The 26,343-nt window shown below is 36.5% G+C and overlaps 4 protein-coding genes and 1 pseudogene across 6 annotated transcripts; 3 read left to right on the forward strand and 2 right to left on the reverse strand.

Annotated features, from left to right (window-relative positions):
- Positions 1–216: 216 nt before the first annotated feature.
- On the reverse strand, positions 217–1,875 carry LOC137723493 (uncharacterized). Its single transcript, XM_068462685.1, has 2 exons — positions 1,735–1,875; positions 217–812 (listed from the first exon to the last, which is right to left on the reverse strand). Exon 2 carries the CDS (start codon positions 808–810, stop codon positions 469–471), a length of 342 nt encoding a protein of 113 aa, XP_068318786.1. The 5' UTR covers positions 811–812; positions 1,735–1,875; the 3' UTR covers positions 217–468.
- Positions 1,876–12,681: 10,806 nt separating this feature from the next.
- Positions 12,682–15,011, forward strand: LOC137722157 (uncharacterized). Its single transcript, XM_068461129.1, has 5 exons — positions 12,682–12,852; positions 13,336–13,729; positions 13,898–14,137; positions 14,275–14,523; positions 14,626–15,011. Exons 1-5 carry the CDS (start codon positions 12,682–12,684, stop codon positions 15,009–15,011), a joined length of 1,440 nt encoding a protein of 479 aa, XP_068317230.1.
- A 607-nt stretch (positions 15,012–15,618) lies between these two features.
- Positions 15,619–16,887, forward strand: LOC137722158 (F-box/kelch-repeat protein At3g06240-like; annotated as a pseudogene).
- Positions 16,888–18,684: 1,797 nt separating this feature from the next.
- On the reverse strand, positions 18,685–20,703 carry LOC137722778 (uncharacterized). The gene is made up of 3 exons (XM_068461865.1): positions 20,476–20,703; positions 20,091–20,181; positions 18,685–19,109 (listed from the first exon to the last, which is right to left on the reverse strand). The coding sequence occupies exons 1-3, from the start codon at positions 20,543–20,545 to the stop codon at positions 18,977–18,979; spliced, it is 294 nt and encodes a 97-aa protein (XP_068317966.1). The 5' UTR covers positions 20,546–20,703; the 3' UTR covers positions 18,685–18,976.
- Positions 20,704–21,924: 1,221 nt separating this feature from the next.
- On the forward strand, positions 21,925–26,279 carry LOC137723655 (serine/arginine-rich splicing factor SR30-like). 3 transcript variants are annotated; one of them, XM_068462852.1, is made up of 14 exons: positions 21,925–21,979; positions 22,067–22,163; positions 22,686–22,751; positions 22,913–22,987; positions 23,090–23,192; positions 23,276–23,322; positions 23,465–23,522; positions 23,665–23,714; positions 23,788–23,817; positions 23,913–24,061; positions 24,144–24,182; positions 25,715–25,748; positions 25,876–25,949; positions 26,080–26,279. In XM_068462852.1, exons 2-14 carry the CDS (start codon positions 22,077–22,079, stop codon positions 26,081–26,083), a joined length of 816 nt encoding a protein of 271 aa, XP_068318953.1. In that variant the 5' UTR covers positions 21,925–21,979; positions 22,067–22,076; the 3' UTR covers positions 26,084–26,279. The 3 variants fall into 3 exon arrangements, with proteins under 3 accessions (XP_068318953.1, XP_068318954.1, XP_068318955.1); XM_068462853.1 differs by having other exon boundaries at positions 25,876–25,904; XM_068462854.1 differs by having other exon boundaries at positions 21,937–21,979; positions 22,686–22,734.
- The last annotated feature ends 64 nt before the right edge of the window (positions 26,280–26,343 follow it).

The raw sequence follows: 26,343 nt of genomic DNA on the forward strand, positions 1-26,343 counted from the left end.
CAATCCGTTCAATCTCTTCATCCATGTTAGTTTTCTTCAATCAGAATTCAGAACCATAAAACATCCTATAAGTTACACTTTTGCTCATAAACGCTTTATCTTCTATTAGTGCTTCTCCATTACATAAGCACTTTTAGTTATTTATGTCACACACCAGAATCGCTTTCTGCTTCTCGAAAACTCTTTCAACCCCGAATACGCCCTAAACCAAGCCGATGATATAATGACTCTCGTGATCACAATTTATAAGGTGTATTCGGATGAATAATGTTATCGAAATCAAAATCAACATCCAACGGGAACATTACATCGAGAATCAAAAGTTCCACTAGTGTTCATCATCACAATAGCATAGCAATCAAAAGACTGATCCTACTACACAATCCTCCAGTTTATATTCCCTCGCAATCCATCCAGGATTAAGACATGATACTGACTACCGTAATGTAAGCAAACTCGAATGATTCATCAGAGTAGTTTGACACCTGCTTCGACCACACTGTCGATGACAGCTTTAACCTTACCATGATATTTCTGTTCTTTCTTCAAGTGGACAGATACAGCGGGAATGTTTTTGAGCAGCAAGCGCTCCCCCAATATCTTTCCTATCTTTGCAGCAGCAGCAACGTCCCGCTGTATCTCCATGCTTTCTCTCAAGGCCTTTTCCTGGGAGCTTGCAGAAGAGGCTACAGTGGCAGTAGGTGTGTGGATCACCTGGGCACTTACGTATTTGTTTGTAAAGTGCATTTTCAGAAGATACGGCTTCAGATACTTTGCGATACTTGGTGGCCTGACCGGAGGAATACCCATCTCTGTTTGCAAATAAGTCAGAACTTCAATCAAAAATGTTAAACTGGAAATTTTGACTATCTATGGACCACGATTAGGCACTCGAAAAATGAAACACGAAGAAAAACACCAGATTTATTTAGAACTAGACTAGTACTAGAAGTAGAAGAATGAAGAAACAGTGCAGTATTACCATCATACATAACTCCTATAATGCAGCAAAACATCAAAAAACAAACCAAAGCTACTAATTTAGGTAGCGATTGAAGGGAATTCCTCGATTTCCACGGGTTCTACAATTCGGTAAATCAAACCAAAATTCCCAAAAGATCTTCGGTTCAAACTTTCCAACCTGAATATACTCTCTATCCCTATGCCTCTATGGTACCTACACCTACACAAAGTATGTGAACCCCTATGATTGTATAGGATTCAAACCACATCGTGGCATGTATCAGATCAAAGGAAGAGACATAAAAGCTCGAAGGGAGCGATTGAAATTGATTGCTCAATGTTTGGTTCTTTGGGTTTTTCATTCGCAACTTCTATCAAACAATTGGTGTGCAACTTCTTAACGTCCAAACTTAGAACAAATGCGCTTAAAGTAATCGATTTCACGACATGGGTTCTTCCTAATGCAATACCTAGTAAACGAAAAACGAAACTTTACATTATATTAATCTCTGTTTAATAACCAGGAATTTAAAATAAAATGCAAAATGAAATGGGTATTGAAATTTAACCAAGAAAAAACCAATTTCTCCGATCACAATTGGCACAAAATGAGAGTTGGGTTGAATAGACTGAAGGTAAGAAATATATAGATTTCGATTTTCAATATTTCCTGGATTTTCTGGGGAACCAAACAGAACCTTGACTGCCCGTTTGAGAGATTTAAGTTCCGAAAATAAGATCAAGAGAGAAGTAAGTCTAAGAATGGCTTACCAAATCGGATGTCTCGCAAAGGAAGCTTGAAGCGATAGATTCAGAACCCACTGAAGTGCTCAAAGTTCAGCACTTTCGAAAACGGTTTGATCGGCCAAAACGAAGCAGTTGAGGTTTAGTACGCCTTTTCTTTCTTTGTTTTCTGTTTTCTGATGGCAAGAGAAATTACAAACCGAGAAAATTAAGGCAAAGGCTGTTGGGCCATTTTTTACCGGGATATTTGAGTTTGGGCTTTTCTTTTTTTCAGGTGAGAAGCTCATATCGTAGATATGAGAAAATAAGAATTTAAATATTTTAAATTTATTTTAATTAATACCGATATTTTGTGACAGATTGTAAGTGTAACATGTGAAGTAAAAAATAATCAAGAAAAATAAGGAGGCGACACGTGGATTATAGGGTTAAAATGACAAAATTACCTTCGAGGAATACCGGAACTCCTATGCACACATTCATGACTCAATCAAGGTCAACAATGCTCAAAATATGTAATCATTCAAAACCTATTTCATCAATCCTCATCAAATCTTCTTATACCCTCAAATCATTACTTTCAAATTATATTTATTAGCTAATTAATTGATTTATTACTCAATTAATTTATTAATTAGCTAACAAATTATGCATCACACCCAAAAAACTATCCAAGCGGCAAGTCCCCATCCTCCCAAAGGGGCTGGCCATACCCCTATAAATACCACCTCATTTTCTTCAAAACTCAATTCCAACTATTTTGCAAAATTCTCTAAATTCTCCAAACACTTTTCCCTCAAAATTCTAACTTTGGCATCGGAGGTTTTTCGTAGGCACGTGAGGCTCTTGGTCTTGACCAAAGATGTTAATTGTTTTGTAGGTGCAATTTTGTCCAAAAATAAGAAGGCATAAATTTGCATCTACATAACCTACTAATTGGATCTCATGTCAGGAATGGAAACAATATCAACATTATTGGAAGTGTGGATCTTTTGCCCGTCACTTTAATAGTTTCACAAGAAGTTTGGGCATGTTTTTGAAAGTGTTAGTTATAATTTTATAACAAAGAAATGGTGTTATACCACTCGCCTCTGAGACTTTATTACCTCTCCTTTCCGAGAACGAAGATACTCGATCGTTTTTTGCAAACAATCATTGAGAATTTAAATTTAGTTACCGTAACATATCAATTCGAACAATGCAAGCAGTTCATTGTTTTATCAAGGTATAAAACACATGACATGCATAATCTTTCTTTCACATACATTTTGTGTTTTCAGAAGTATGATAATAAAAATTGAAATGTAAACTTGGAGGTGAAATAACTAAAAATGAAAAGAAAGTCATGAAGATTACACGTCAAATTGTATCCCTAAACATAACAGAAAGTTGATGCTAAGAGCTTAATTAGGAGTTCATTATCAGCTATCTAACTTAGCTGAACTCTCATTCCTCCTAATGTAAAAATATTAATGTATTTAAAAAAAATTACTTGATTTATAATGATCTGTTTATAAATGGAGAGTGCATTGAAAATTCGAAATGTGAGAGCGATTGGCTGGCAGAAGATCACAGGGAAATAAAAAAAATTTGTGGTGGTGGTGGGTGGGGGTAGGAGGAAAGAGGTTAACTAATAAAAAAGATTTGAAAACTTTGAGTTTTAACAATAAAGACAAAATAAAGGATAAAGTGAATAATACCAGGATTGACCTTTTAGTGTAAAAATGTGATTTTTCGTTAAAGTAAATAGTATCAGGATTAACTTTTTAATGTAAAAATATATTTTTTTGTTAAAGTAAATAATACCAAAAAGTTTTTGGTTAAAATTCCTAAGCACGTATTTGTTGCTCTTTTAGGAGTGGGGTGTTGTGAAGTCTTCGGTTGTTTTGCCTCAGTACATTAAGTTTTTTTTATTTATTTATTTTTATTCGTTTTTAATTTTACAATAATTAGTTTAAAGCATTGTTTTAAAAAAAAAAATTGTCCAGGCGTTAGGCGGTGGCCAATCGTCCCGATTAATGCTTATACGTTTGAAAATTAAGAAATGATACTTAGACCACCTAGGCACCCACTTAACCTGACCAGACCCGCCTAAGCACCCACCTAGATTACAACTTACTTAGATAGGTAATAGATAATTTTCATTTTGCATTTTAATTTTTTCAATAAATTTTAAGAAACTTATTGAACTCTAAAATGAACACACATTATATGCTTGTTCCCATATTTTCATTATGTTCTAATACTTCATAATATATATGTCATTCTATTTTGTAGTTTATCATGAAATTATCTATATATATATATATTATGTATAAATTGATATTTATTTACATGAAATATAATAGATTTACTTAAATCCGTATAATCCGCTTAGGTGTCCGTTTAGGCCTCGTCTAGCCTCCTAGGAGTTAGGCCCCAATCCACCCCCCCAACAAGCGTCTAGCGTATTTTAAAACCTTAGTTTAAATGACATTTTTAGTCATTTCAAAGTTCTTTTAAATGAGCTCATAGCATTATAAGCTTATATAAGGATTTTTCGAAGTCTTTGAGAGGAGGGGAAAGGTGAATTCTCTCCCCTCCTCTCTCCTCTCTCCCCTCCCTCCCCTCCTTTTACAGTTTTTTTTTTTCTTTTTTTTCTTACTCTCTTTATAAAGATGAAATCATAATCGTTGAAATTAAAAAAAGAGAAGATGAAGGAAAAAAAAGAAAGAAAGAAGAGAATTTCGAAAAGGACCTGGCTTCTCTGCCCTCCCAATTCCTATACATTTTCATCTCTTTCTATTTGTGCAGTCACGGTTAAGTCACGTCAAACATTCTATATCACTATTATTTTTTGTCTTATTATCTCTATAAAAAATTAATATAAAATTTTAACGTGACTTAAGCATGATCGCACACAATAAAAAAAGATAGAAATATACAGAAACTGGAAGGGCAAAGAAGCTAGGTCCGTTCGAAGAGGGCTACTCCTAGCAGAGACAGGGTAATCATATCCACCTAGGGACTCACCCTGCTCTCCCCAGAACCAACACAAGAATCAAACGCTTTTGCTCCCAACACGCAAACCCTCAACAGCCAGTGTCATCTTGTCATTCACTCACTATCCTCCTTGTCTTGCCATGCAGATATGCAGTGTACCATTTTCACCCAGCTTTCACTCTTCATCCTAATCATGGATTCATGGCCATTGCTTGGTCAAATATGTCATCAAGTATGGTACCGGGAAGATTATCTGCAAACATGTGAAAATTCGGGCAAATTTTACATCTTTTTGGTACACAGAACTGGATCGTGGCACTGAAGAAGCATCCAAAATTTATGACACGTAACGATATTTGATATTTTATTTATAATTTCAAACAATACAAAAGTGTTAATTGGATACAATATTCCAATGATCAAGAAGATAATCTGAAGATGAATTTACACAAACAAAAAGCACCCAAATTTATAATCATCAAACAAAGGTTTTGAAGGAAAATAAAAAGAAGTACACACAAATTAATTACAAAGCGTTTGGGGAGGTGTACGTGTTAAGTAAGGTGCTTGCTCACATCATCCGCATGGCAATCTCGCAACCAAGTGAAACCCATGCATGCATTGCAGACAAAACTATTTTGAGTTCGAGTGGGACTTTAATACATGAAGTCCTGCTTAATTATGAGAGAGAGTTTTCAATTACCATATTCGGACAACTTTAATACATGAAGACCTGCTTAATTATGAGAGAGAGTTTTCAATTACCATATTCCGACGATTTTACTCAAGATTTTCTAGTTGGAGGGACCTCTATTTCGCAAATTGGCGGCAGGATGTACGTACCTCCACAAAATGACGTTCATTGTTCACTGAAAATATCTCAAGGTGACTTGATCAAACAGGTAATCATGAAAAGGGCAAGAATAAGATTCATTGAACTCGGATCCTTCTCATGAGAATCCTAAAGATCATGTGATCGGGATTGTCTATCGTACATCGTGCGGTCAAATATCATTTTAAAATTTAAAATTAAATATAAGTAGTACCTAATAAAAACTGATTGCACGATGGACGATGAACAATCTCGATCATGGGATCCTTCGGATTTTCAAGGATCCTTTTCCCATTGAGCCAATATCATAAGGAAAACTAAAGAAAATAGTCTGAAAACTTTGAGTTTTAATCAAAAGCACAAAAATGTGTTGTAAGTGAATAATACCAAGAGTGGCTTTTTAGAGTAAAAATGTATTTTTTGTTAAAATTGAACAGTACTGGAAGTGTTTAGTTAAAACTCACAGTATCATTCGCAGGGTCAAATCTATTATAATGCCATGCCATCAAACTTCTGTTCATTAAGTTGTGAGAAAAGGAAAGGGATCCTTCCTTCCTCTTAATCCACCAAATCTGAGGATTCAGATCATTGAAATTTGATCTAAAGGTTACAATAGAGGCTCATTTTAAAAATTATAATGACTTTAGCAGTTAGATCAAATTTCAATGGCTCGAATTCACAAACTTGATAGATCAGGAGGAAAGGATCCGAAAAGAGTGCATTTCTGTAAGAAAACCTACTTCCGTAAATAGTGTGTGGATAAGGATTATCCTTTTTTTTTCCCCTCTCCTGTTTCTTCTCTTTCTATCTGAACACTCAAAATTTTATCTTTGTAGAGAGAGGAAAAAGAAAAAAAAAAAAACTGAGATGAGAGAGAGGAGGGAGAAGAGGGAAAAAGAGAGGAGATAGAATCCTCATTTATTGTGTGTTACTTTAGTGAGGGAGGGGAGGAAGCTATGTCTACGTGTGAGTCCACTGTTTTTGAGTAAATATGTACATTAAACACCTTCAAGTCTTTTTCTTCTTTTTAAATAGTTCAAGTGGCTGCAAGTGATGCATTATTGCTCGGGATGAATAAAGCGTTCTTTTCTAAATCACTGTTTTCAAATTCTCTTTTATAATTGTAATGTAGCGTAGAGTAGTAAATATTGTTTTGAATAATAAAAAAAAAACCAGTTGAAATCCTTTTATTATTCAAAACTTCGATCCATTGCTTTTACTTGTGAATTCAAATGAGGTATTTAAAGAATGGACACTCCAAGACTCAACGTCTTTACTCTATTTCTGTTCGAGTCTTTCTCTCTCCTAGAGAAATTTATTTATAAATGCATGGGCTCCCTCAGCATTTTGATTCACTCTTTTGGTTGAATCAAAACCAAATGGGTAAAGAGTAGATAGGGTTATGGGGGTCTTTGGGAGTTACGGCGGGTAATCGTGCATGGGTGAGTAGCTTCTGTTGGAGAAGCAGGGCACGTGCAAATTCTAGCTCAAGCACTCCTCCATGGGAGCTTAGCTTAAGCTTTAACAAAGCTTTGCACGTGCTCCCCTTCTCCAACACATGTTTCTCACCTCTCTTTCTTCCTCACTCATTTCTGCATGCTCAGCTCGCCCAACCAGACCAGCCATGTGAACGCTGTACGTATGTATGATAGTAAAGTTAAGGAAAGTAAACGTAAAACTTTCGATTATCTTCCCTTCGCACTCTCTTCTTTTTGGTCTTGGATTTCCACTGCCACGCGACATGTTTCGTTTCATTTGTTTCTTTGACATATTTGCTGTGACTCTGATTCATATATGTTTTGGTTTTTTTGTAGATCTCCCTCCCTCCCTCCCTCGCAGAGCATGAGGATGTCAAATATGGGACGGTGACCATGATCACGAAGACACTGAATTCTGCATGTACAAGACACAGATGAGGCGTGCGGTGCTGTCAATTTTATGGGCGGTTGAATCCATTTCAAGCGCTAAATTTTTTCTTTAAGTTCCCTGTAACGCTAGCTTGTATACATTTCTGCTTCAATCAGCACAATTAGCCTTTTTCTTGTTTTGTTTAGCTAAAAAGAACTTGTTTTAACATTTACTTTTAAGATGCAAGTCACGTAAGAACGGATACCATCACCGGGTGACTGCGCCCAAAAGGAAAGAAAAAGAGGATATCATGACGAAACCACAGCTTGAGAACAAGAAATCTCTAGTAGGTAAATGTAATTTTGAAGTGGAGAACAATTTTCTTGTGAACTGTGAACCATGCGTCATATATATACTAAAGATTCTTGGCTCAAGATGCTTGTCAAGTAAGCAGCTTCAACAATCTAGCTAAATGATGAGGCTTTTTGGTTACTCAATTTAACAAAAAATGCAGAAAAAGTAAGCTCCAACATGCTAGCTAAATGACTAGCTATTTTACTTTGTGTACTGTAACTAGCTAAATTTAGCTACGAGGAGACAAAGTTAAATTTTTGCTAATTAAACATTAATAAATATAAAATTGCATTGTTTATGGGCTTCAAGAGAAGAAAAAGAGCTTGGATTGTTAGGTTTAGAAAATAATAATTTTAAAATATTTTAGCTTAAGGTAAAATAGCCAGTAATGTGGGCAGTGATGGCTAGTCAAAATAACTTTTGAGTTATTCGGCTGAATATAATATCAAAAATTTAGCTAGTATTGTTGAAGGGTTCTTAAAAGCTTTATTTCCTAGAATGTAGGAGCTTATTGGCACATCAAAATTACAATTTAAACTAGACTCAACTTATTATACTGATTTTTGGTTAAACTAAGTGAAGTGACAACTTCTACGTGAATAATATCCATAGTGAATCAATCTAAATAGAAAACGAATGAAACATTGTCCTATCAATAAAATATTAAAAATCAATGTAATGAATTAATGTCTCTAGTGCTACTATTTGCAAGAGGTTTGCTCATCCGCGCACTTGAATTTGTGGGTTTGTGCGCATGATTTGCGTATGACTCAGGTAGATATAGTATTGACAATGTATTTTGACCATATTAATAATATTTAAATAGTATCTCATTATTATAATGTCAATACGGTGAGGTCACGTCGTGGCCCACAAAACTTTTATACAAATAAAAACTAATGAAAATGATTTGAAAACTTTGAGTTTTAATGATAAGGACAAAATAAAACTCCCTTCATACAACCTAGGTGCAGAGGTGATCATTTCTGCGGAATTGGATCCTCTCAGGGGCAAAGCTTCAGAATCCTTCTGACCCACTAACACGGATCGTTAGATTTTGATCGAACGACTATAATTATTATAATTTTTAAAATGACCCTCTGTTTGTAGCCGTTGGATTTTGATCCAACGGCTCGTGTTATTGGATCAGGAGGATCTCGAGAATTTACCTCCTCTCCAAAATCCAACGGCTCGTGTTATTGGATCAGGAGGATCTTGAGAATTTACCTCGGAGAGGATCCAATTTCTGCTATTTGCAACGCCAATCAAAAAATTGTGTCATATGCATGATTTTTGGACAATAACTGTTTATGAGAAGTAAACTACATTAGTCCCATTTTGTCGTTTGTTGAAGAGCTAACTCACAGTTTAAAGTCTTCACCACGCCATTCAAATTACTTTCCAAGTCCTCCTCTCTTCCTTTGACCACACTATTCTAACTTAAACACTATACAGGTTGAAGCAAACACACACGTCTGAGACTGACCAGTTTTGACAGAAAGATGGCGTAAGGTTTTGTAAATTTGGCAGTCAAAAAGAAGGGACCGTAAGCAAAGGGTAGTACTTGCACTCTGCCTAAAAAAGTGGGGGACTCTGGTTTTTTTATCTTCTCTTTTTTATGTGCTTTATGTAATCTTAAGATTTTGAGAAATGTTAAGTAGAGTCTTAAAAAGTTGGACTATTCAAGTACTCTATGTTATTTTATATTTTTAACTTAATATTTTATAATTTTAACATAAAAGTTAATGTTAAATTATGAGATGTGAAAGAGTTCACGAAGAGTTTCGTTTTGATTTTTGTGGGGCTTTGGAGGGTTGGGAATTGAAGTGAGGAAAGGGGACAAGAAAGAAAGACATGCAGTAGTGCTGCCCTGCCATATATATTGATGAACGAACCTTAAATTGCAAGCAATGCTTTAAACATGAGAGAGGGAAAAGAGGACGTGAAGGAATATGTTGTACGTGAGAGTGTTTGTACACGCATTGCACAAATATCAAAGCTTGTAGAAACAACAATCATCATGGTACGTGCTTGGTTATTTATGATTGGTTGTTGGGAGAAATTCAGTTGCAAAATAAGTGTCGCATGGTATATCATTTCATACCTAGTAATTCATGATTTTAACTTCCGAGGGTTTTACAGCAAAAAAATTGAAGTTTTTTTTTTTTTTTTTTTTTAAACGGAAAAAGTGCAACAAGGTGGGAAATATTTTCACTTCTTAAAGTAAGGTATTTTGTTGTACTTACTAAGCATGTAGTTATTTGTCGAGTCATATTGTGTATTTATAAATAAAAGTCTAGATGATGAATAAGTCACATCAAATTCCTTCGACACGTATTACAGAATGTTGTCAATGTGTATTGCCTAGTGTAGTCGACGTATGTTGCCGAGCGAACATTTCTTCAAACACTTCGTGGGGACTCTTTGGGTCCTGTGCCAAACTACCATCTGCCAAGTCCCCGAAGAACTTTCTTAGTCATTTTTTCCCGATCTTCAGTGGCCCCAGGACCACACCCTGGTCTTTTAGTATGAATATAAAAATAATACAAACATACTACAATTAAAATAAAATAATAACACTACATGAGTAAGATATACCAAAAGATGAGTGGTTGGTCTGCAATAATTCACATGTCATAGTGAATTTTTTTTTGGTCAAAACATGTCATGATGAATAAGCAAAAGCAAATTAATTTTACTCTTTTTTTTTCTCCTTAGGATTTTCCAATTTTATGGTTTCAGAGGCTCCAATCTTTCTTGACTGCGCAATACCATATTGTTGCTTTTTAGAAAAATCTCTTCATCAATCGAGGAACTATTCCATATCATGCTTATATGTAAGATGGTTAAATAATGAAGTACAATAGATAATAGGTTTTTTAGGTTTTAGTTTTAGTTTTTTTCGTTGTTTTAGTTCCCATGCATTCCCTATCATCAATTCGGCTACCCTCATTGTCACATCTCGATCCGGACGGGACCACTTTCCGGACCCGCTCTACCACCGTAGCACGATATTGTTCGCTTTGGGCTTACCATTCCCTCACGGTTTTGTTTTTGGGAACTTACTAGCAACTTCCCAGTGGGTCACCCATCATGGGATTACTCTAACCCCCTTCTCGCTTAACTTCGGAGTTCCGATAGAACCCGAAGCCAGTGAGCTCCCAAAAGGCCTCGTGCTAGGTAGAGATGAGAATATACATTTAAGGATCATTCCCCTAGGGGATGTGGGATGTTACAATCCATCCCCCTTAGGGGCCCGACGTCCTCGTCGGCACACCACGGCCAGGGTTAGACTCTGATGCCAAATTGTCACATCCCGGCCCGGGGTGGATCACTTCCCGGGCCCACTCCACCACCGTAGCACGATATTGTCCACTTTGGGCTTACCATTCCCTCACGGTTTTGTTTTTGGGAACTCACGAGCAACTTCCCAATGGGTCACCCATCATGGGATTGCTCTAGCCTCCTTCTCGCTTAACTTCGGAGTTCCTACGGAACCCGAAGCAGTGAGCTCCCAAAAGGCCTCGTGCTAGGTAGAGATGGGAATATACATTTAAGGATCACTCCCCTGGGCGATGTGGGATGTTACACTCATAGCCGGCCTTGCATGTATGAAGTTGGATTACACTCATATCTGCTACCTGAGTTGATTTAGGAGATAAATTAGTCGTTTGATCATGCAGATTAAGATAGTTAATTAGTTAAGAGCATATGAATCCGAGATCCTTAATTCGACTTTCGCCTTCCGCTATTGCTTGTATAAAAGAAATAAGCAAAAATTCATGTAATCAACTAATGAATAACACATATATGCATACACCCACTAGCTGAGCTAATGTGGGGGCATTGGGCTCCCTTGACCCCAATAGATTTGTAATTTAATCCCTTTAAAAAAATATTTGACCCCTTTCATAAACTTTTCAATTTTATCCTGCCCTCTTCCTTTCTCATGTTATAAGAAAAGTGACTTTTTCCAGAACCCATTTCTCAAGCTATCAGAAAAGTAACTTTTCCTAGAACTCCACACCAGAACCCAACGATCTCTCTTGCTCTCCAGATTGCGCTCTTCCGGCTCGGCGTCCTTCCTCTGGTAAGTTTCTCTTGTCTGAAATTTCATTATTTATTTATTTGGGTTGTTAAATTTGGGGAGGGGAGAATCTGAGTGAAAGAGGGGTGGGAAATTTGAAACCATCATAAGAAAAATTGAATCAATTCAATCATGTTAATTCCTGTATTGTAATTCTAAATCAAAATGAATGATAACAATATAAGATTTTAACATACGATGAAGTTGTAGCATGAAAAAGATAAGGCAATCAAATGGAAAATAAAGGAATAAAACAAATTCAATCACATGTAAAATGAAATCTGAATTGCATAATTGAATGGATTTATAACTGAACCCAAAGGAGAAACTTACTAGAGGAAGGAGGTCTGGGACCCTGTGTGTCGGCAAAAAAAAATTGTGGGGTTTATCTCAAGGTTTGTAGACAAAAAGAATTGGGGAAGGAGGTCTGGGACCCTGCGTGTCAACAAAAAGAATTGTGGGGTTTGTATTGCTCTATGAAAGTTGAATTGTGGGGTTTATCTTAAGGTTTGTGGACAAAAAGAATTGGGGAAGGAGGTATGGGACCCTGGGTGTTGGCAAAAAAAATTGTGGGGTTTGTATTGCTCTGTGAAAGTTTATTTGGGGGGTTTATCTGTGGGGTTTGTATTTGTATTGGTATGGAACTCTGCTTCTTTATTTTTTTTGTCATTAGTTAAATTTAGGGGTGGGGGGGAGTTGACCTTGGGTGAGGTGGGAGTTTTCTTGGCTCTATTGCCACTGCAACTAGGCCTCCATCCTCTATGAACCTTGTTTCTCAATTGTTGTTAATTTGATCAAATTTATATTATGTTGTTGACTTTTCTTGGTATTATTTAAAACAGTTATGAAGAGGTATTTTAAGAGAAAATCAATGGAAGATAACCTCTCACCCTCTATGGATATTCCTGAAGGTTCAAATGAAAATAACATAGAAAGTATATTGGCAAATCTTCCAGGAAATCCTGGGCTTCGACTTCGGATATCGGAATATGATCCAAATATTAGAGATCATATCCGAAGAGCTTATTTACAAAGGGAATTGGTTCAACCTCGAACCCATCAATTTTCATATACATCATTTGCAGGAGTACAACTCCTTTTCAATCCGAAATGGTTCAATGACTTTCCTAGGTTGGAGTATAGCATATCCAAAAATGCTTTTTTTTTTTTTTTGTCTAAGTTGTTATCCCTTCAAGCTAGATATTCCAAACCAAGTAGGTAATGACAATTTTACTAGCAAAGGTTTTCATAATAGAAAGAAAAAATGTCGACTTCGAGTTCATGTTGGAGATCCTAATAGTGCTCACAACCAAGCTTTACTTCATTGTGAAGATTTAATGAATCAAAATCAACATATTCAAACAATTGTCCAAAGCAGTCGGATCAAGCATGTATTGATTATCGCACTTGTTTGAATGCATCATTTGATTGCATTCGCTTTTTATTGCGACAAGGTCTTGCTTTTCGTGGTCATGATGAAAGTGAAGATTCAAGCAATAAGGGTAATTTTTTTGAGCTTTTGAAGTTTCTTGTAGATCATAATGAGGGTGTTAAAGATGTGGTGTTTAGAAATGCTCCTGAAAATCTCAAGTTAACATCACATGATATTCAAAAAGATCTTGTGTATGCAGTAGCATGTGAAACAACCAATGCTATCATGTTTGATATTGGTGATGATGCTTTCTTTTCTGTTTTGGTTGAAGAATTGCATGATATATTAGTCAAGGAGCAAATGGCAGTTGTACTTCGCTATGTGAATACCAACGGACAAGTAGTTGAAAGATTTGTGGGCATAAAGCATGTTCCTAATACCACTGATTTTTCACTTAAAGAGGCAATTGATCAGTTCTTCTCTATAAATGGATTAAGCATATCTAGATTGCGTGGACAAGGTTATGATAGGTCTAGCAATATGCAAGGTGAGTTTAATGGCCTTAAGACACTTATTTTGAAAGAAAATGAAAGTGCATTTTATATTCATTACTTTGCACATCAACTTCAACTTGCTCTTGTAGCCGTGGCGAAAAATCATATTCAAATTGGCTCTTTTTTCTGCTTGGTTAATAATGTTGTTACTATTTTCGGAGCATCATGTAAACGTCGAGACATGGTTAGAGAAAGACAACAAGCCAAAGTTATGGAAGCTATTCAAAATTATGAGCTTCTAAGTGGGCAAGGCTTGAACCAAGAAACTAGTCTTAAACATGCAAGTGATACACATTGGGGCTCACACTATGGTACCTTGGTAAGCTTGATTAATATGTTCTCTTCTGTAATTGAGGTGCTTGAGATGATTGCAGATGATGGTGTAAGTCTTGATCAAAGAGGTGAAGCATATATTTTGTTGAATCTTTTGATTTTGTCTCTAGTCTCTTTCTAATGAAAGAAATATTGGGAATCACAAATGTGTTGTCACATGCATTGCAAAAGAAAGATCTCGATATAGTGAGTGTTATGGCTTTAGTCAAAGCATGTAAACAACAACTACAAGCAATGAGGGATAATGGATGGGATGCTTGGCTTGATAAAGTTTCTTCTTTTTGTGGCAAGCATGATATTGATATTCCTTATATGAATGATATCTTTGTAGCTCGAGGGAGGTCACGGCGTAAAGCTGAAAATTTGACAAACCTTCATCACTACCGTGTTGATCTCTTTATTGATGTTATTGATAAGCAACTTCAAGAGTTGAACAGTTGTTTTAATGAGACAAGTACATAGTTGCTTCTTTGTGTTGCATGCTTAAGCCCAGATGACTCATTCTCAGCTTTTGACATTGAAAAGTTAGTTCGATTTGCTCAATTTTATCGAAAAGATTTTTCTGATATGGAGCTCACACTTCTTGAAGATGAACTGAAGAGTTATATTTTTGATATGCGTTTGCATAATGAATTTTCTGTGTTGAAAGGAATTAATAGCCTTGCACAAAAGTTGGTGGAGACAAAGAAGGATAGACAATATCCTTTGGTGTACTTGCTAGTGAAATTAGTATTGATTTTACCTGTTGCAACTGCTTCAATTGAAAGAGCTTTTTCAATGATGAAAATTGTAAAGAATCCACATCGTAATAGGATGGGTGATCAATGGTTGAATGATAGTTTGGTTGTGTACATTAAGAAAGAGGTATATGATTCTATTAATAATGATGTTGTAATACGACGTTTCCAAATATCAGAACACGTCGTGGACAATTATAAATAAAAGTATGATCGATTTTTGAAAGCTATTTTTTGACCCCATTGTCTTAAATTCCTGGCTCCGCCACTGCATACACCTACATGTATACCACGGGAAAAAAAACTGATGAATATCAGGGTGTGGTTATAAGAAGTTATTACAGGTAGTAAAATGGGCCACAGAGTTTATGCAAAGGCTTGTTAACCTAATGCAACATACTATATAAAGAATGTCTAACTGAAACTTCCCTTCCCTTCCCTTCCCTTCCCTTACCATCATGCCAAGTAAAACTGTAAATCTCCCTCCAGTCCGCATATCAATCAATATTGCACATCTTTTTGTCTCTCCCCTCTGCATTCTCGACCTTAAGTATGTTGCCCCAACATTCTTTGGTATGATTTCGACGATATGTTTTCGCTATCTTTTTAGTCCTAGCTCAAAAGAGTTTTCTAAATTGTTCTTTGAACTTGCTTGAATATTTTTGTTCTTCGGGATGGAAAGTTTTGCTTCTGTGAAATATCCCTTATCCCTTGTCATCTGATTTTTTTTAAAGAAACTATTACCTGACCATTGTTATCATCTGGCATTGTCCGCCCATTTCTACTCACGAAAGGTGAGGAATGGAGCCGAAATGACATACTTCTGCAACATCCCAGACGAAATAGGGTTGGAAATCCTAGCAAGGCTGCCTCCCAAATCCCTAATGCGATTCAAATGCGTCCGTAAGTCGTGGTATGCTCTTTTTAACAATCCCCATTTCGTAGCCGAGCACCTCCGTTTATACAACGACCAACCCTCCACCTCCTCCACTTGCATCCTTTTTAAGCGTTCCGTCCTCAGCACTACCGAATTCAACAACGAGTAACTCGTGTTTTCATTCCTTAGTCTTCGCAATGACAAAGACAGCGATGTTGATCATAACCCTAATTGTACTGTTGAGGACCTACATTTTCCGCTTTCTATGGGATTAAAAAGCAGGGGACAATTTATTGAGCTCCCTGGCCAAGAACTTGGTGAATCTGTGAGTATTGTAGGTCATTGTGATGGGATTTTTTGTTTATATCTTTATACCGGAAAACTTGTTTTATACAATCCGGCAATCAAGGAATTTAGGGTTCTTCCCGAGTCATGCTTCGAAGATGCGTTTTCGTGTACGTTGGGATTTGGCTATAATCCGAATCGTAAAGATTACATGCTCATCAGCATCATATCTTATGGTGAGGAAATATTAGAGGATGATCGTCTCATTATTCATCCTCCCCAAGCAGAAATATACACATTGAGTACTAATTCTTGGAAAAAGATCTGGATAGACTACTTGGAAACAGAAAATACTTATTTTTGGGGTAACGATAATTTGTCGACCTACTTCGAGGGAGTTTTTTATGGGTTGGGATATGAGGAAAAGAAGGAATTTCTGCCATTTTATGACAGACTTGAGGAGGAAAAGAAGCAATTGGTCATTTCTTACGACGCGAGTAATGAAGTTTTTCATGATATATTACTTCCGGATTGTTTCTACGAGTTTCCGACGCATGAGTTCTCGCTTACAGTGTGGAATGAATCTGTTCATCTTTTTGGCTTTTACCATGGTGAAGATGAAGAACCCTTTGAAATTTGGGTGATGGATGAATTTGATGATGGTTGGACAAAACATTTATCCGTTGTGCCCAAACTGGATCAAGAGGTAGATATTCCATTAATACTTTGGAAGAGGGACGAGGTTCTTTTGGTTGACATAGATGGACGCTTAGCCAGCTACAACTTCAACACCGAAAATCTTACGTATCTTCCTGTTCATGGTGTGTCCCGAGGAGATTTTCAAGCTGTTGTTTGCGTCGATAGTATGGTTTCTGTCAATGGAGATAAAAGGTTAGAGATCAAAGATAGCTTTAGCTAACAATACAATCCCTCACTTTTGCACGTCATTAAGCTAATTAGCTTGTTAAAAGATATTAGTAGAATTAATCAAATTTTGTTCAAATGATTTGTCTTTTTGTTCAAGGCAAGAGTAGTGATACTGCTAGTTCCTAGTTATTGTTTTTCAGCATATAATAAAACTATTTGAACACATAAATTTGAACATGCTCTCGATAGAGTTGGGTGCCATCATTGTATGTACTCCACCTGTATTCGAAATCGTATCAACAAATGTGTCAGTTTTGTGTGTCTAAATAGTTGCATATATAACAGCATTGGCATTTTAGAAGAGAGTTTGACATTTTTAGTTGTATAGTACTAGGTAGATAATTCAATTGAGTTTTGAGTTACTAACTATTTATTAATAATTAATCGAGCTTAATGTATGGGGCTAAATTTAATTAATTTTTTTTCTGTTGGAATTTAATTGAGTTACTTAAACAATTACAAATAGGAAATGCCTCCAAATCCTAGACGGAAAAGGAAAGCCATCCAATTCTGAACAGAAGAGGAAAACTCAACCCTAACCCTCCGCTATATATAGCCTTATGCTCTCATTTTACTTTGCTAATCGCTTGCGTTATTACTCTCTCTCTCTCTCTCTCTCTCTCTCTCTCTCTCTCTCTCTCTAATGGGTTCTCAAGAAGGTAATGAGAGCGAGAAAAGGCAAACTTTCCTCGAAAACTTGTTTTTCAAAAAGGTGACAAGGTGGAAGTCTCCAGCAAAGAATATGGATTTATCGGCTGGTACTACACAGCAACGGTAGTTGCAAACTCGGGGGACAAGTGTTACAGGGTGAAGTGCAAGACCCTTGTGTAGGAGGACCACAAGTCCAAACCTCTAGAAGAGGTTGTCATGGCGGATGAGGTCCGGCCTCTTCCTCCTCAGCCTTCTCGAGAAGAAGCGGATTAGGGTTTGATGTCCTTGACAGGGTCGATGTGTTTGACAACAAGGGTTGGTGGGTAGGTACCGTTACTGAGAAGAGAGGGGAGGACGAATGCTGGGTGTACTTTGAAACAACTGCGGATCATACTGCGTATCCTAAGAGCAAACTGATGTTTCATGAGGACTGGATCGATGGAATATGGGTGAATTACAACAAGAAGAAGAAAGCTTTTTGCGCCGACGGAAAGCCGGTGGAGTGCAAGAAGAGAGCGTGGGTCGATGAAAGGGTTGAAGACTACAAGAAAGTGCGCATCGATGGAAAGTTGCTGGATTGCAAGAACAAGTTAAGAGTCAGCGTTGTAACTCCTGTTTAAATCTTTAGTGCTAGCTAGTCGTTTGTTGATTTTTAACTAGAAAGTACTTTGTTTTTTAGTTTTCCACTCTGATTAATTTCTTGGCGTGTGGTCACGTTTGTGTTGTTCGGAACCCTTTTTTTTTTTTTTTTTTTTAACAAAAGATACGATAATTCATGTTTTTCTTCAAAATAATATTCAAAAGTTCATGCAGTTTTGAGTTTATGATTTTCTTCAAAATAATATTCAAAATTTCATGTTCATCATACATCTGGGGATACTTCCACTAAACCAATAGCAATAGAGAAGAATTCTGTGCAACAGGGATGCCGCGGGAACAATATCCACACCAATCATGCTTAGCTGTATAAAAAAAGTTATAAACACATAGCATTGCATGATTGACTTGAAAACCTAACACCGACGGTGGAATCCCCTACGACGGCCTCTCGCCACATGTCACCGACAAACGATCAATTCACGTAACGAAAGTAGTCATACTCGGAATAGAAATTTAGATTGTGCAGCAAGAAACAGAATAAACAAGAAAGCAAATGAACTAAGAAAGACCGAGGCCTAATTACAACATATTTGGAAATCAGTAGCAGGGAAATCCCGATGCCGGAATTATTACAAACAAAGTTATACATTAATGGCAACCAAATCCAATAATTATTACAAACAAAAAAATAAATAATAAAGGTTGAAGGAAGGCTGTTCCAAAAAGTGTTTTTATTATCCTCCAACTATTTTTTAGCAAAACTTCCACAAGGCCATGCCATGCTATATGGGATTGGAAGTTACCCCATGAAGGGTCGTCGCACGCCTTGCTTAATCCTTGTTAAAGTTCTCAATTGGGAAGTACTTCGCGTATTTATCATGCTTTGCTCCAGTTTTGTGGTCATAGTACTCGACCACTGCTGCACCGGCTAATGCGGCGAGCGTCAGAGCCTGTGCGTGCAACCTGAAAAACATCGAGGAGTAAGAAGTCAGAAATGAAACACAAGTAGTCAATGTGAATGCAAACAAGAATTAGGGGAGAATTCCCGGTTGACATGGGGAAGAAAAGTTATAACCAGAATAACTGACAATGAGAATTCAATCTGGACCTCCACAATCAAATTAGCAAGAGTTCAGTGACACTGAAAACTTAAACACTCTATACTCAACGCATTGTTATTTTTTTGTCAAATTCGGGAACAATGATACATGCACGCCAGAATTCATTCTCACATAAATTATAATACAAAGGTCCAATTTTTTTGGTATTCCGTCCAGCGACTTTGTTGGGAGGAGAAAATCACTAATTCTATCATACCAGTTAATAAAATTTATAGCTGAATGGCAATCCTGATCAAGGCATTAACTTTCATACCCGGGCCACCTATGGACAGGACTTAAGAGACAAATAGCACTGGCAGGGTAGGGAATACCGGAAGGGGCATAGTTTGAGGCATAGATTGACATCCAGTTCAAAGAGAGATAGCCGAATGCCAAACAACATGGCACACACTCATTCACATTACAAACTACAAATAGTATCATTTAATCATCAGAAATGTGCACAAGCTCCCGCGGTTCAAATATTCTTTCGACTTCAAACGAGTATGCAACCCTAAACTCTTGCCTCAACAACATTTAGTGAAAGATCGACCTACCTGTTTCGCATAAAGTTATAAATTAAGGTTAGAATCCAGAGACACCCATTTTTCGACACACATTTTGTAGGCACACCCTGTAATGTATTTCAACAATCTAAACCATCCATCTTTAGGTGTTCTCTTAACAATCATGCTTATCAAAACAATGTGTCAAAATGTGTGTCAAAACAATGGGTGTCCCCGGTCCTAACCCATTAAGTAAACGCAAATATTCACAAAATAGCAAATCTGCACATAGCTATCGGTCGAAAAAGAAACTAAGAATCCACAAATTGGAAAACTACCTGGCGTGAATGATCCTCACACTGGTTTTCATGCCGGGCTGAGACCAGTTGTAAGCTATCGAACCCACAATTCCACTTAGCCATAGACAACCTGCAAGCGTTATGGAAAGGAAAAACAAATTTGTCAAAAGCTGAACCACAATATCAATAAATTACATTGGAAATTTGGAATTAAAGCCAAAGGACAGATTTTTTTTCACCAATATGATACAGACGGATGCCGAAATCGATCGAAATTTGAAAACCCAGATCACAAAACTCGAACCCGAATCAAATAATTCAATTAAGAACACGTATTTAATCCCTAAATGCGATTAAACCAAAGAAAATACAAAAACATATTGCATTTTCCAATAAAAATCGAAGAACAAGCAGGGAAATTTACCAACGGATCGAAGCTTGTGCTCGACAACCCATTCCCTGAGAGAATCGACCTTGCTCTTGGATTCCGACATTGTTGAGAGATACTTTCTTCTTCTTCTTCTTCTTTTCTTTTGCAGAGAGAAAACGATTGAAGGGCGTTTTGAAGTTGTGGTCTTGTGGTGGTGGCGGCGGCTTTTGGTTTTACGAGGACGCGGAAATAAAATCGAAGTTGTGTGCCTGCGAATCGGTGGGCGAGGTGTGCGGTAGTGGGATACACGTGTCCCGTATTTTTCATATGTTTCCTATCCTGGTCAAACTCGTTGTCTTTTTGGTCAATACCGCCGTAAATATTATAGGAAGGGTAACGTTGGTATTCGCATTATGTTTTTATACTATATTTTTATATTACATTAGTAGCATTTAATATAGATAGTCATATCATTTAAATTAATTAAATTTTTAAATTTAGTTTATTATTTAACAGATTAATAATTAAAAAAATAGTTAATTAAATGATGATTGTAGTATACGAGAAGTTTTCTCTTTCATTTCTTTGAGTTTTGCAAAATTTTCAAATAATGATGTGACTGTTCACATCAAATGCTATCTAAGATGATATAGAAATATGGTATAAAAATATGATATGAATATCATTACTCTTATAGAAAAATAAAAATTTACCCAAAAAAAAAAGAAAATACAAATGATTTTGGTCACTAAGCTTTTTTTAAGGATGCCCTTCAAATAATTTTTTGTCGTTAAGGAGACCATTTATAGATTTAGCAACTGTTATTTTATAGATATAAAAATTTATAAAAAAAAAACTAAAATATAAATAATTTTGGTCGTTAAGCTTTTAAGGGATGACTTTTAAATATTTTTTTGTTGTTAAGGATACTATTTATAGATTTAGCGACTGTTGCTGAATTCCGTCACTTTCTAATAATTTTTTTTATACTCTTTTAATTACAAAGAAAATTCTACGAAATAATACAGATTTTTCTTCAAAACATAAAACATTTGGAATGCACAACAACACCACCCTATTTTCCTGTCAAATTAAGTAATTTAAAGGTTCTGATAGATCGCTGACCGTACACGCATCTTATTCTGCCAGTTGATCTAACGCCACGTGTATAACCGTACAACCACGGGAAACACTCAATCTTGCACCCCCTTTATTCTCCTCCTCCCTCCTTTCAAGCCAACCAGATCATCTTGGTGAGGATGTTGACCGTTCGTAAATTGTGTCCGTTTAATGCATGTATCGTACGATAAAAATGTTTAAAATAATTTTTTAACTACAATAAATGAATACGATTTACGAATTTTCGAATCTTCAAAGAGTTGGGGAAGGATCCGGATACTTCCAGAAGATCTCAAAACTCTCCAGTCTTCAGAAAACTCCCAACTCTATCAGACCATAACTGACCCATATCCTCCCTCTCTCTCCTCCCTCCCTCCCTCCCTCCCTCCCTCCCTCCCTCCCTCCCTCTCTCTCTTCCCCCGCAATCTCTGAATTAAAGGTAAATAAACCCTTTTTTTTATTTTTTATGAACAGATTAAAGTTTGGATTTTTATTTTTATGGTTATGTAATTCTGATTTTTTTCAGGGGAGAAAAAATGAGCAGACGATCGAGTCGCACTATCTACGTGGGTAATCTGCCCGGAGATATTCGTATGAGAGAAGTTGAAGATTTGTTTCTCAAGGTCGCATTTTTTTCACAATTTTAATTGAAATTTATAATTATTTTCTGATGAGTGTTTAGTTTTTGATGTATTTATGTGTGAAAATAAAATTCTTATCTCTATCCATTTTGTTTCTTAATAAGATGAACAATTTGTTAGGTTTAATGTTAATTTATTTTTGTTAGGTTTTGCATGGACAATCATTATTTTAGTTTTCACGCAGAAAATGGTTTTTTTATTTAATATTTATGTATCCATTTTGATTTTTGGTAGAAATTTTTTGGGCTTCCCCTAATTCAGTTGTAATACGGTCTAGTGGAATTCCGTCTTAGGTTAGATTCTTGCTAAAGATGAATTTGAACTCCATTATTGCTAACACATTGTGAGGCTTAGCCCACTCCCCAACCCGCTTCCTGTAGATAATATCGTTTGTTAAAAAAAAAAAAAATTCAGTTCTTAATTTTTGATGCTTGCCCTAATTCAAATGTTACCTGCAAATTCTTTAGTTTGTGTCTGCCTTTAATAGTTCAATGCAAATTGCAGTATGGGCCAATTGTTGACATTGATCTCAAAATCCCTCCGAGACCGCCAGGTTATGCTTTTGTTGAAGTAAGTTTAAATTTCATTTGCATCTGGGAGTTTATTATTTTGTTTGAAAAGTTGCTTGATATATGTTTTAAATTTAGAGCTGCACGTGACTGTTGGCGAATAACTTATGTTTTGTTGCCTGATATTTGTGTAATGCTTTCAAATTCGATGCTTAATTGCAGTTTGAAGATCCTCGTGATGCTGATGATGCAATTTACGGCCGGGATGGGTATGACTTTGATGGGTTTCGTTTACGGGTTAGTCATACTTTCTTCGATTGCATCTTCTATCTACCATTTCTACTTAGTGCATATTACTTTATTCTCTCTTTGTGTTAATATTTTTATCTGGCCTTATAGGTTGAATTAGCGCGTGGTGGCCGACACTCCTCATCAGATCGCTACAGCAGTTACAGTCGTAGTAGCAGTAGCCGTGGTGTTTCCCGGCGCTCTGACTATCGTGGTATGGAGCGAGTTAAAATAATTTTTGTTGCATCTTTTTGGAGTTGAATTCATTGGACTTATTAGTTTCACTCCCATGTGCAGTACTGGTCACTGGATTGCCTCCTTCTGTTTCGTGGCAGGATCTGAAAGTAAGAACCTACTTTTATTCTGTAAATGTGTGCTCTTCATGTACATATGTTTTTTGGTATTGCAGTAAAATATTATAAGATTAGATACTTGAAATGTTTTTATCATATGACTTAACTATAGTTAATTGTATTTGATGATCAGGATCACATGCGTCGAGCTGGCGATGTCTGTTTTTCACAAGTGTTCCGTGACCGTGGTGGTGAGTTGATTAAGTTCTTGTGTCCTTTTATTTTCCAGATTCATCGGCTCGGAACATGTACTTTTTTCCTTTTATGTACTTTTATTTTGTTGAAATTGTATGGTCGTTGTGTTTAGTAGATTTTTTTACAATACTCTTGTAGGCATGACGGGAATTGTAGACTACACAAACTACGAGGATATGAAATATGCTGTAAGTTAAAATACTGAAAGGATGATACATTGCAATGTTCTTTTGATTTTGTCTGATTCAGCGTGCTCTGCAGATCAGAAAACTTGATGACTCTTACATACGGGTATTATTTTAACTTTGACTTATATTTGATGTGCACATTGTGCTGAGTCCGAGATTCCACTTATGTCATTTTGGATTTTCTTCTTCTATGTACAGGTGAGGGAGTATGATTCTAGGCGTAGCTATTCCAGAAGCCCCAGTTATGACTATAGACGGAGCTACTCTAGAAGCCCCAGTCGTACTCCATATATGTCAAGAAGTCCAAGTGTCAGCCGCAGCTATAGCTATGGTGGCCGGAGCAGAAGGTCCAGATTGGTTTTCCGTTTACATTAGGTAGGTATATTACTTTTGGACAGTGCAGTTTTGACAAAGGTTCTCTTGTTGCAGCATATCACCAGAGGCAACATACTCACGTTCCCGCTCAAGGTACCCACATGCTACCTAAAAGTTCTTTAACTTTTTCTTCTTTGGTAGAATCAACGGGTTTACTGTATTTTGATGGGGATATCATTTTTTAGGCACATAAACAATTGCTTGTGGTCTTTCTTTCTCTTCACGTTGCTAAATTGTAATTCAAATATGTTCTACCCCTTTCTTACCTTTTCTCTAGTAGTTGCTTTCTAGTTTTTATTTTTTAATTTTTTTAATTTTTTATTTTTAAACGTCAAATTAGTGTTTCTCCTACGTTTTCTTTCCATTTTCTGGTAGTTGAGTATAATGTATATAGATATCCATAACCTTAATGCTTTACTCATCATTGAGCTCTAGCTTAAATTTTCAGAACAGCTACCAATATGTTTTTTTTGTTTGAGAAGAAAGCTACCAATATGTTTGGATTACTCATTTCAACTTGGTAGTTGTGTTGCTATAATGGCCAAGTGCTTAGCTTTGGCTTTATTGTGGGTCAGACGCGTCCTTGTGTTTCTACATTTGAAGAAAACTTCAATTAAATTTGTTCATGATGGGTTCTCGATCTTGGAAGTTTCTGGCATACAGGCCAGCGATATCTTTACGTTTCCCATCTAGTTGCCATAACTTCAAATTATCAAATCCTTTAGATTTGTTCTACAGGATTCGAGTGTTTCCTGCCTCTTTTACCTTTAAAAAAATTTCCGAGTATTGTATTTTGGAAAAGGGTGCGAGGTTGTTATCTTCCATCTCTTTTATTCTTTAGAACAAATTGGATTATGTTATTTGGAAAAGTGATGTTAACGTTCATGTCTATTTTGAAGTTTACATGTCATGTTTCTAGCCTTTTCCAATGCGGGGATCTTACTATCACGTTCTTTGAAAACTATATTTAGCACTCCCACGAACTTGGTGTACAAAATCATTTGTCTTAAGTTTTCGATGGTGTAAAGGGGTTAAAAGGGTTTAGCAGGTTAGCCAGTTATCCTAACCTGTTTATGAAGGTTTCCTTCTTTCTTGCCAGATCTAGCTTTTGCGGAGATCTGGGGACCAGATCTTAGGAACTGGATGTGGTGCTCATGCCTCCAACTCTTAGTTGAGGTAACGCGACTTTGTTGATGAGCACCTCTGGAAAAAAAATAAAAAATGAAAATCTAAATGAAAATAATATTAATAGTTTTCAGTTGTAAAGATGGATTGCTGTCGAACGCATGCTATAGCTACCAAAAACCACAAATCAGTGTTGGGGAAGCATAGAGCTCAGAACTTCTATGTTCACTAAATTACGACAATGATGAGTGGAATTTTTTCCTCTTTTCACGAAGGATTAGATTTTGTGTGATTCTGGCTGGTATTTTTATTTCTTACTGTTGTTTACTGGTTTAAATTTTAAGACCTGCTGGAAAGATCATGGGGTGCTTGGTGTAGAGCATCTGAGGATAAAGGTCTATGATTTTTACTTTCCTACGTTTCGAATTACAGTAAGCCTTTAGGTCAATAGTAAAGGATAGTGTTGTGGATATTAACTTGGATTCTTGGAAATATTGCAGATCTTGGACAAGATCTAGGTCTCCAAACTCTTCTGTAAGTTCCGTTTTCGCTCTGTTTCATCTTGTGTTGAATTAAAAAGGAAATAATATGGAAAACAAAGTGAATCATAAAAATGCATTCTATTTTTATGCTCCTAATAACAAAAATTGTTGCTTCGCAGCCTCGTCCCAGGACTCTGAGCAGACCAAGGTCAAGATCCAGAAGCTTATCTCAGTCTCTTTCGCCTTATGCACGGTAATGCTGAAAATTTTCCTGATTGGTACTCCGCTTGTTCAGTCAATACTTGTTATCCGCACTTTTTACCTAATAAGCGGCTGATTTAAGTAGTTGCATATCAGCTACTAACTATGGTTGTGATTTCCAGGTGAGCTCTGAAGGAAGCGTCTTTGTAGGTTCCAGACGCCGTCTTGAGTATCGTTTGTCTGTTCAGAGACGGAAGTTAGGAACTTGATGTACTATAATACACATTCAGATTCAGATTAGGACGTACCTTGAACGGTCATGATTTGCATCTATGAAGTCTGTGACGTTGAAGTTAGTGTCATGTATTAAAAGTGATCTTCTTGACAATGCTGTCTGTAGCTGAATTGGTTTGTGTTTGTCCCGCAGTTGCGTTGCTAACGCAATC

The sequence above is a fragment of the Pyrus communis genome, chromosome 17 (assembly GCF_963583255.1).
Source record: "Pyrus communis chromosome 17, drPyrComm1.1, whole genome shotgun sequence".
Taxonomy (NCBI): Eukaryota; Viridiplantae; Streptophyta; class Magnoliopsida; order Rosales; family Rosaceae; genus Pyrus; species Pyrus communis.

What these genes read in the sequence shown, in the direction of transcription:
- LOC137723493 (XM_068462685.1), bottom strand. Translation starts at nt 810, where the DNA reads ATGGGTATTCCTCCGGTCAGGCCACCAAGTATCGCAAAGTATCTGAAG.
- LOC137722157 (XM_068461129.1), top strand. Translation starts at nt 12,682, where the DNA reads ATGGAAGATAACCTCTCACCCTCTATGGATATTCCTGAAGGTTCAAAT. An exon ending in CTTATTTACAAAGGGAATTG is followed by an intron (nt 12,853 to 13,335) that starts GTTCAACCTCGA and finishes GAGCTTTTGAAG; the next exon opens with TTTCTTGTAGATCATAATGA. An exon ending in TAGGTCTAGCAATATGCAAG is followed by an intron (nt 13,730 to 13,897) that starts GTGAGTTTAATG and finishes CTATTTTCGGAG; the next exon opens with CATCATGTAAACGTCGAGAC.
- LOC137722778 (XM_068461865.1), bottom strand. Translation starts at nt 20,545, where the DNA reads ATGTCGGAATCCAAGAGCAAGGTCGATTCTCTCAGGGAATGGGTTGTC. An exon ending in GCACAAGCTTCGATCCGTTG is followed by an intron (nt 20,182 to 20,475) that starts GTAAATTTCCCT and finishes TAACGCTTGCAG; the next exon opens with GTTGTCTATGGCTAAGTGGA. An exon ending in GTGAGGATCATTCACGCCAG is followed by an intron (nt 19,110 to 20,090) that starts GTAGTTTTCCAA and finishes GATGTTTTTCAG; the next exon opens with GTTGCACGCACAGGCTCTGA.
- LOC137723655 (XM_068462852.1), top strand. Translation starts at nt 22,077, where the DNA reads ATGAGCAGACGATCGAGTCGCACTATCTACGTGGGTAATCTGCCCGGA. An exon ending in ACGAGGATATGAAATATGCT is followed by an intron (nt 23,715 to 23,787) that starts GTAAGTTAAAAT and finishes CGTGCTCTGCAG; the next exon opens with ATCAGAAAACTTGATGACTC. An exon ending in TTGATGACTCTTACATACGG is followed by an intron (nt 23,818 to 23,912) that starts GTATTATTTTAA and finishes TTCTATGTACAG; the next exon opens with GTGAGGGAGTATGATTCTAG.